Raw genomic sequence first — 10,502 nt, 5'->3', positions numbered from 1 at the left:
GAAAGTGATTGGATTGAATAACATGTTTTATATGATTAATTTGATTGGTGATTGAATTAAATTGATTTGAATTGTGATTTTGAAATAAATTATGTTTGGAGGTATTGATAAAAGTATTTTGAATGATTGATTTTTAAATCATGTTTTGAATGGTTTGATCGAATTACTTATCATGTTTAAAGGAATTGATTTGAAAAGTTTATTGAATTAAATAAAAGGTTTCTCAAGGAAGAGTTATTGATTTTGAAATGTTATTAATATGAGATTTTATTCTCAATTATTTATTTAAGAGGTTTTGATTTTGAAAGTATGTGGAATTATTAAAAAGGAGTTTGAATTATATTGGATTTATTGAACCATTGAAATATTATTATTAATGTTTTATAAGCATGTTGGTAATCCCACTATGCGGATTTAGTTTATTGATAAGACTATGGACTTTGTATGACCTAGTCTTTCCTCAAGAATAACCTTGTAATATAAGGAGACTAGCTTGGGGGGTGTGCACACTTGGGTGAGGAATTGAATTTAAAGATATTGGTTCAAAAAGGAATTGGATTTTTAAAGGAATTGGTTTATCAATTATTTTGAATGTTGAATCATTGGAATTGGTTTTGAATCATGAGTTTTTGAATTATTGGATTATTTATTGGAATTGGTTTTTAAAGCATGTTTGCGAATAAATTGAGTTTAATTATCTTACACTTATCGTACTTAGCATATTTTGCTAACCCGTACTTCTTATTTGTTTTGGTTCGCCCTGTTTACCGTAATGGTAAGCAGTGTTGCTTATTTTCAGGTTGGAGTCAATAAATGATGCATTGGAGTCCCGGGATTGGTTTTCACTAAATTAGGAATTTGGTCTTGTATCTATTTTAAGTACTCATGACTTTGGTTACTATTTATGGTTATTATTAATAAAGAAGGGTATTGAAGTTTCCGCTGCAAAGTATTGTTATTTTTAGTAAGATGAGTAGCCTTGCGTAATCACGCGGTAGTAACACGCCCAAGTCTATCTCTACGGTATAATTATACGTATTATACTAGTATTTCCGTAGAGGGAGATTTGGGGGTGTTACAAAGTGGTATCAGTTTTCAAGGTCCTAAAAAGATTAAAATGGGAATAGTAATAATAAAAAAAAAAAAAAAAAAATTGTGGGTAGACTTAAGGGGCATATAGGATAGATAGAGTTTCGCATTTGTGCATGAGTCAAAAGCTTTATTTTACTTAAAAACTATTTTCCTATTTGTGGAAAGATGAGGGAGAAAAGGATGCTCGAGTTCTCTACGGAGGCCTATAATGGGTACGTCTCTCTGTCTAGGAAAGGCTCTCCTCAACGTCGTAGGTAACTTTCCTGGGAGACGCGGGCTTGACCGTCCTTTAATCTTGATTTAAGTACATATTTATTATTTTCGAAAATAAAAAGAATTGAAATTATTTGAACTTGAATATGCGAATATGTGTGCATTAAAGTTGGTGTTAAAACACCTTAGAGTATGGTCTAGAGGTCCGAATTTTTGAGTTATTACCCATGGTTGGGTGATTTTGAGTATGCTTGGTTTATCATTGAGTTATGAATTGCTTAATGCAAATGGAATTTATGAGTTGAGTTGCATATGTGAAATACCATAGAATTGATAATTTATATGTGTAAATAAGATAAAAATGATTGATAATATGAGGAAGGAATTCTTTGATTTTTATTATTTGAAAGGTGATGGGAGGTTCGAAAATTATGTTTTTTTTTTATGCTCATAGTTGAGTCATCTTAAGTTATACTTGTTGATTTATACGTATTACTTCATATACAAGGAATACATTGAGTCTTGATTTAAATAGCTTATGGGGAATAACATTAATGCGTTTATTGAATTAATTTATTCGTATGTTTAAATAGATGTTGGATGAAGTAAAGAAGTAGATTCTTTAATATTTATTTCTGGAAAGGTGAAGGGATTAATATATGTTAATTAACCACCCTTGTTCTACCTCTTATTGAGAAGTTTGACCTTGAAGTGTTACTCAACCACCATGGCTATTTCTATTATTTCTAACCCATTTACCTGGAGCTAAAAAGTATAAACCTTTCTTTGAGAATGAGAAGCACCATCATGAGGGAAAGTGGCTAGCAACCTTGACTCGATTCAAAAGTGATCTGTACTATCTTAGACATGACTATATATGAATCTAAGAGGAGAGTTGTGGAACCACCAAAGTTGGGGAGAACCAAACCTTGAAAGAATTTGACCAACTTCAATTACTTGAACTTCCAACTACTCTTTTGTTTATCCAAGACTTCACAAAGAGCTTGTTTCCTCTATTGATGAATCCATACCACTTTTTTTTAAAGCATAAGAATTATCCTTCTCCTTCCCTTACTCCAAGTTATGAGACTCCTACCTCATGTAGGTGTCCAAGCCCAAAAGCCAATTTTCACATTCTAAAGGCCCAATGTTCATATTCATATATAAAGATTACCAAGTCTAAAGTATCACCCACCTTCTCCAAAGGTCCAATGTTGTTTCTTCTAAGCCAATTTGTGGATGTGCTAGCCCACACTATAGCCCAATTTATAACCCATCAAATCAAAGCTTAAGCTTTTGGTTGAGATGGTCCTGATTACAACCCAATTTACCCAACTACAAATCCTACTACACTTGGCCCAGTTATTAAAGATTATTAAGTTAATGGTAAGGTAAACTATGATGATCAAGATTATGATCTTTCCAATAAAGACTTTGATTATGAGAATTCAGAATAAGTGGTTGAATTAATTTATATGCTTTCAATAAATGTTTTAAGTGAAGTGATTCTTGTTTCAATTTTTCTATGTTTTGGAATGATTTAAGTGTTTTCATGGTGTAATCCTTTTAATTTTTTTAGAATGGTGTGAATAACCAGGAATTATGTCTTCAAGAATGGGAAATAAGTTTCCAAATAACTATGTGATAGGTGGCAAGTATTTGGATCATACGAGTTTTACATATGATTGTCTGATTGGCTACTATTAAAATTTATAATTCTATATGGCGCGCTTAAAAAATTATATCCTACGTGGCTCTCTAAAAACTCGGGAAAAAACTCCCCTTTTATATATATATTAGATTTTTCGTAAGGGTTTTATAAATTGATTTATAAACAGTGCATCGCACGAGCATTATGCTAGATAGCAAACTACTCCTTTTTTTTTTTTTTTTTTTTTTTTTTTTTTTGAAAGGATAGCAAACTACTCCTTAAGACATGAGCTATAGACAGACAGGGTTTTGGTCCACTTAACAAAACTTGTGAGTTTATGTCTTTCACCATTTTTAAGGTTCCCTTGACTTTCTTCCCACCACTTGGCTGACTTCTCCTTCCATAATTTCCCGGTTCTCACTACAGAGCTTCACAAGCAGCCCTTCAATTCTTCCCCAATTTCCATTATTATCATGATTATTACAATTTCCCCATTTCATTCAAAATTACACTCAATTTCAGTTTGATCGCCCAACATTTACTTGAAATTGAGATCGGAATCCCCCAATTAAGCATCTGATCTCCAATACAACAAGATCTTGGATGATAGTCACAATTTCATCCAACAATTTTCCAAAAATTAGGGTTCTTGAAGAATTCTAGGGTTCTTAATCCAAAACTCAGAACATTCCGATCTAATTCGATCAAATTGCTTAATGCTTAACCCTTTTCAATTCAGAATAAAGGGGCGAATGCGAAATCTCCTCCAAAAGGGGTTCACTTCTTGTTAATAACTTTGGCTGTAATTAAGCATCCAACAATGGCGACTTTACCAGAATCAGCTCCCAAATCAGAGAAATTATTAGCTACACCACCAAGATTTCCTCCAACATTAATGGTGCAGCAGCATCAGGCAGGGACTGCGTCGTCTTCGTCTACGAATTCGCCGCAATTGAGTACACCGCCCGGGCCGCCCGTGTTCACCTCGCCGCTGAGACCGGCTGCCGTGCCATTCCGAACATCCCCTGCTTCGCCGCAACCGGTTGCGGTTGCTTTCCCACCTCCAATTTCAACAACCCCATCTTTTCCTTCTTCTACTTTGCCCCCTTCTTCTCCTCCAAGTTATTCTTCTCAAAATGTGTCTTTTGATCATTCTTCTCTTTCACCCTTTGAATCCATTGCTCCCCTTGTTCACTTTTCTGCTCACAAGGTAATTTCTTTCTTCTTTTTCTTTCTATTGTTCTTGATTGATTTCTGTTTTCTTGTATTAGTGCATTGTAATTGAATTGATATTTGTTTTGATCTGTTTGATTTGTTATTAAATTTTCATGCTTTATTACAACTTTTCTTTGTTTTCGATTGTTTCGAGGTTTGGGTGCAATAACAAACTAATCTAATACAACTTTTGTTTGTTTGAGTTTGTTTTGAGATTTGGGTGCAAATTTGTTCTGTCATTGTCCGTATTAATAGCTGTCTTTCTCTGGTCCTACAATGGGTTTAACAAATTAATCTAATTGACATCGATACTTTATTCTTGATTGTTGGTGAAGGTATGGAATTGGGTTGTTTTCTTGATGTTAGTGCTGTCATTTTGGTTTATGGTAGGTATTGAAGCAGAAAAAGCAAGCAAATGTCCCAAGTTTGGGGTTTGGAGTAGTGGTTTCGCCTGGAAGAGAGGCTTCCCAAGGTCCTCAAGTAATTCAGCGTGATTCTCATCGTTGCCAAAGTTGTGGTGCTTATCCAAATCCATATTGTAATGTTATACCAACTTCAGGGCAGTGGCAATGTATTGTTTGTCGTAACTTGAATGGGAGTGACGGTGAATATGTAGCATCAAGCAAGGCAGAGCTGCGTAGCTTTCCTGAATTATCCTCTTTTGTGGTTGATTATGTCCAAACTGGAAATCGATTATCGGGTTTTGTTCCTGTTTCGGATTCGAGAACATCTGCCCCGATTGTCCTTGTCATTGATGAATGTTTAGATGAACCACACCTTCAGCATTTGCAAAGTTCTCTTCATGCTTTTGTTGACTCGCTCCCGCCAACAACAAGAATAGGTATTGTTTCGTATGGTCGAACAGTGTCTGTATATGATTTTTCTGAGGATTCTACTGCATCTGCTGATGTGCTGTCAGGGGATAAGTCACCTAGTGAGGAAAGTTTAAGAGCACTAATTTATGGGACTGGTGTATACTTGTCTCCTGTGCATGCTTCGCTTCCTGTAGCACATACCATATTTTCCTCATTCAGGCCCTTCAAGGCCAACGTTGCTGAGACTGCTAGAGACCGCTGCTTGTGTACTGCAGTGGAAGTTGCTCTGGCAATTATACAAGGGCCATCTGCTGATTTGTCCCGAGGAGTGGTGAAAAGGCCAGGGGGCAAGAGCAGGTTATTAGTTTGTGCTGGTGGACCTAATACATTCGGTCCTGGAGCACTTCCTCATTCATTTAGCCACCCTAACTATCCTTATCTTGAAAAAACAGCAATGAAGTGGATGGAACATTTGGGTCGGGAGGCTCATAGACAGCATACTGTTGTAGATATTTTGTGTGCTGGAACGTGCCCTGTCAGAGTTCCTGTTCTGCAGCCTCTCTCAAGAGCCTCTGGTGGTGTTCTTATCCTTCATGACGATTTTGGGGAGGTATTTGGTGTAAATTTGCAGAGGGCGTCTAGTAGGGCAGCAGGTTCCCATGGTTTGCTTGAGATACGTGTTCCCGAGGACTTTCTTGTCACCCAAGTTGTTGGTCCTGGTGAGGAAGCTCACTTGGATTCACATGAAAATTTTAAAAATAATGCTTCTGTCTCGGTTCAGATGCTAAGTGTGGAAGAAACACAAAGCTTTTCGGTTTTCATGGAAACCAAAAGAGACATAAAAAACGAACATGTATACTTTCAATTTTCTATGCAATATTCAAATGTTTACGCTGCTGATATTACTAGGGTTATCACAATAAGATTGCTTACTGTTGATAGTGTGTCAGCCTATCTTGACAGTGTTCAAGATGACGTCGCTGCAGTTCTTATTGCCAAGAAGACTCTTTTGCGAGCTAAATCTGCTCCTGAGGCAGTTAGTTTGCGTTCTACAATAGATGAAAGAGTGAAAGATATAGCTTTGAAGTTTGGGTCACAAGTTCCAAAATCTAAGCTCTATAAGTTCCCAAAAGAACTTTCTTCGTTGCCAGAGCACTTGTTCCATCTTAGAAGAGGCCCACTGCTGGGGAGCATCGTTGGGCATGAAGATGAGAGATCCGTGTTGAGAAATCTATTTCTAAATGCATCTTTTGATCTTTCTTTGCGAATGGTGGCGCCTCGATGTTTAATGCATAGGGAAGGAGGCACCTTTGAGGAGCTGCCAGCTTATGATCTAGCCATGCAGTCAGATACTGCTGTTGTCCTAGATCATGGTACAGATATCTTCATTTGGTTGGTAAGCTTTTCACTTCCTTCACTGGTGCTTTCCTGTCTAACATGCATCATCTATCATACTGTAAGATTAACCCTTGAGAGGCGTGCTGAGCATAATTTTATCCTTCATGTGTTCGCAAAGTATACTAGAGAATTTTATTCAAGGAGTATGGCTAAAGTAATGAAAGCATTTTATTGTTAGCTAGAGAATACAAATGTGAAGCGCGTTTTATTTACTAACAAATAAAAAGGTCATTTGTTTCAAAAATTAAATCTATTTAAAGTTCCTTTTGTTTATTGTAGGTTAGCTATTAATATTTTGTTGAGATTTATAAAATGACCTAGTTGTGATTTGGTTGACAAATAATTGATTTTCCTAGGTAATAGATGTATTGTGCACTAGTTGCAATGACTTAGGGAGTTCTATTTCCCACAAAATGGAGGACTTTACTTACCTAGACTCCCTTCCCAGACACCCCCCAACCCCACCCCGATTCACCCACTCCCCTATGGCAGTGGATCTCTCATGGGAAGATTTTACTTACCAAGCTCCCCCGAATCTCTCATGGGAAGTGAAATGTCCTACATCCAAACAAACATATTTTGGCATTTCCTAGGAAACAACGTTGCACGGACATTGAGACTTCATAGGAATTACCATTTCAATACTTCATCCATTTAAATGCACATGCAAGTAGAATTTTGTAATGATATACTTCCTCCGTTTTCTTTTACTTGCAACACTTCCCTAAAAAGGAAATGTCACAATACTTGCAACACACTATAAAAGGAAAGTTACTCTAGGAAAATACTATTCTATTTCCCTTATTTAAAGCACATGGCCCACTAAATTACACTCTTAACAACCACTCATCCTATTTTAAAGTGTATTATATCATGTGAACCCCACATTTCTTAAATACCGTGAAAAAGTGTGTGTTGCATCTAAAAGAAAACGGAGGAAGTAGTAATATTGGGTTTTTTTATATTGCTTTAGTAATGTTGAATGGCTTAAATTTTGGATAAAAAGTTATTAACTTAAACAACTTTTATTTTGGATTTTTTATTCTTTTACATTTTAGTTCTTATTTTACTTTGTTTTAGAAGATGAGGGAGGAGTGGTGGGTATGTTTTGGGTTATATTCAATTTCCCTCGTGCGATTCATTCATTTTTGTTGAATGTACCTGCTTGCTTATGACCTTTGCAGTCTCTCTCTCTCTTTCTCTCTCTTGGTGATAATGATTTTAGTTGGCTACTTTTGTTCATGTCCTGCTTAATGCTACTGCCTGCTTATATAATATTCTCCCCTCTCCCCCGGATAATTAATAATATACATGATGCACATCCTTGTCAAAAGCTTCCTAATAAATATTGTCCTGTTTAATATTTATTTCCAGGGTGCAGAGCTTTCTGCTCAAGAGATAAACTGTGCTGCAGCCTTAGCAGCTTGTAGAACACTGGCAGAGGAGCTTAGTGAATCAAGGTTTCCAGCTCCACGCATCCTTGCATTTAAGGTTACACTTTCTCTTCTGCTTCTGATCTTCAATTCTTTTCAGTTTTTAATCAACTAGATCTCCCTCCCACCTATAGAGATGTGATGAAATGCTAACCTATTTTAATCCTCTACAGGAAGGAACTTCTCAAGCTCGTTATTTTGTTTCCCGATTAATACCTGCTCACAAGGATCCAGCTTATGAACAGGTAGGGACTCCCCTCTTCATCCTATCTATTTTTTTTAGGTTTTTCTCACTCCCTTCTGTTGCTCATGTTCCTTCAAAACTACTACTCATCAACAAATTTTACTTTGTCCCAAAATTATAACTCCCTCCGTCCCTTAATACAAAGCCTCTTTTGGTTTTTGCGCGGGAATTAAGAAAGTTGTAAATTCTTTAAAACTAATGATTAAAAGTACATATATGCATGTGGGGTTAGAGAGAGATAGAGAGGAAAAAAAAAAGTAGTTGGGAATAATTGAAGAGACAGAGAGAGAAAGTGTTGGGAATTGATGTTAAAATTACAAAAAAATAAAAGAAAAAAGATGACAACTCATCAAAAAAGGGTAATAATGTCAAAAAAATACAACCTTTAAATAGAAAGAGGCATTATATTTTGGTTTACCCAAAAAGGAAATGAGGTTTTGTATCTAGGGACAGAGGGAGTATGCTGAATAAGTTCATACCGAGTTACTTTCTAAATCTAGCAAGTTTAAATTTGAACTTTTCCAACTTTATTCACCCTCCTGCATTCATTAGGGTGAGCCGCTTTGAAAAAGACTTTCAAAGGTCTACCCTTAATGATGGCATCTTCAAATAAGAATTCCTAATTATATCATATTAGTATAAGATGGAGAATGTAAACGATGAATGATAGTTTTGGAATTTTGATTAAGTTAATTTGGAAAAAAATGAAGTAAAAAAAAGAAAAAGAAAAAGGAATATCTGTGATGTGGTATGTGGTGTGTGGCTTCGCCTTGTCCTTCTCACCTTAGCATCCTTGAAGTGTTTTTATACTGTTAAACATTGTACAATTGTAGTTATGGCCGTTTACCTCTACCTTCTTATTTTTCGTAAATTTGTGATTCTTGAACACTGGATGCAGGAAGCAAGATTCCCACAGCTTCGAACATTGAATTCAGACCAAAGAGCTAAGTTGAAAAGCAGTTTTATTCACTTTGATGATCCAAGCTTCTGTGAGTGGATGCGTAGTCTGAAACTTGTTCCACCCGAGCCCAGCTAAGGAGTGTTCTGTGTTGAATTGATTGATAAAAACTGGGGAAGAGGCAGGAGCTGAGGGTTGCTGATTTGACTTTGCTTTTTTCTTTTTTTTTTCTTTTGAATACTGCATAGCACTTTTTGTTATATGGACACAAAGTAGAGTCCTGCAATTTAGGAGCCATTCTTTTAAATTTTTGCAAGGTAAAATTTGTTAAAACTTTTGTGGAGAGTAATAAAGTGTATCTTAAATTTCGGCTATGCAGGGGAAATCTATTGGGATTTTGCTTTAGTATTCGAAGTGTGCCTGCTTCAAAAACTAAAGCTAAATAATTTGATTAACAACAATCAATGATCAAAACCTTAATTTCAAAAATAGGGCTGGCTACATGAAACAAATTTTATTGCATGTACTCGCTAGCCATGTTCCCGGTCTTGCATTTCTTTCGAGTATCACCTTGCTATATTTTACTACCTAAAAAAATAAGAAAAATTGCTCCCATTAATCTGAACTTTGCCTCGTCCGCCGAAAATAATCCCAACTTTCGTTTATTATCTATTGCACCCAAATTTGGGGGTATTAATTTCTATTGCACCCAAATGACCTGCAACCGGTAAATCAGGTAAACATTTTTTTTTTTGCACACGTGTCAACATGTAATTGGTTGAAAAAAAAAATAGGAAAAAAAAAATAAAAATAAAAACATAATTAAAAAAAAAACCCCAACGGCCACCCAGCTTCTCCACCAGCCACCAGGACCAACATCACCACCAACACCAGCACCACCATCACCTGCACCGCCATCACCAGCACCACCATCACCTGCACCGCCATCACCAGCACCACCATCACCGGCGCTGACCCCCTCTCCCGCAACCACCCTCCACGAAACCCTCCCTCTCCCGCAACCACCCTCCCCACCCTCTCCCGCAACCACTCTCCCGCAAAACCCATCCCTAACTGAACCCATCCCGCAAAACCCACCTAAAACCCATCCCCGACCCTCGAAAAACCCTGACTGAACCGCTAGGGAGGTCCGATTAGGGTTTTGGAGGGTGGGGAATGGGTTTCCGGGGGTGGGCGGTGGAAATTAATTTTCGGGGTGGGTGATTTTCTGGGGTTTTCGTGGGTGGGGAAGGGGTTTTCGGGGGTGGGGGAAAGGAAGGGGTGGGTTTCGAGGGTGGGGGATGGGTTTCCGGGGGTGGGAGGTGGTTTCCGGCAGCAGGGGAGGGCTTTTTCGGGGGTGGGGATGATTTCTCGGCGGGGTGGGGGTGGGGGTGGGGGTGTGGTGGCAGCCACTAGGTATGGGTGGTTTGTGGGGTTTTTTTTTTGTTTTTTGTTTTTTTTTTTTAAAAAAAAAAAATTAGGCCAATCATACGCTGACACATGGCTTGGTAACCTGCTACATCAGGTTAGATGACCTGTTGGG

The 10,502-nt window shown here is 37.3% G+C and overlaps 1 protein-coding gene across 1 annotated transcript; it reads left to right on the top strand.

The window, feature by feature from the left end:
* Window positions 1-3,283: 3,283 nt before the first annotated feature.
* LOC145617767 (protein transport protein SEC23 A-like) lies at window positions 3,284-9,333 on the top strand. Its single transcript, XM_081672517.1, has 5 exons — window positions 3,284-4,166; window positions 4,562-6,382; window positions 7,759-7,875; window positions 7,991-8,062; window positions 8,960-9,333. Exons 1-5 carry the CDS (start codon window positions 3,777-3,779, stop codon window positions 9,095-9,097), a joined length of 2,538 nt encoding a protein of 845 aa, XP_081528643.1. The 5' UTR covers window positions 3,284-3,776; the 3' UTR covers window positions 9,098-9,333.
* The last annotated feature ends 1,169 nt before the right edge of the window (window positions 9,334-10,502 follow it).

The sequence above is a fragment of the Chenopodium album genome, chromosome 26 (genome assembly GCF_948465745.1).
Source record: "Chenopodium album chromosome 26, dcCheAlbu1.1, whole genome shotgun sequence".
Taxonomy (NCBI): domain Eukaryota; kingdom Viridiplantae; phylum Streptophyta; class Magnoliopsida; order Caryophyllales; family Amaranthaceae; genus Chenopodium; species Chenopodium album.
Note: the sequence above shows the minus strand (reverse complement) of the source record. Positions and strands in the feature narration are given on the sequence as shown.

Bases quoted from the DNA above. Each gene is read 5' to 3' on its own strand.
- LOC145617767 (XM_081672517.1), top strand. From the start codon at position 3,777: ATGGCGACTTTACCAGAATCAGCTCCCAAATCAGAGAAATTATTAGCT. The intron at 4,167-4,561 runs GTAATTTCTTTC...GGTTTATGGTAG, and splicing joins TTCACTTTTCTGCTCACAAG to GTATTGAAGCAGAAAAAGCA. The intron at 8,063-8,959 runs GTAGGGACTCCC...CACTGGATGCAG, and splicing joins AGGATCCAGCTTATGAACAG to GAAGCAAGATTCCCACAGCT.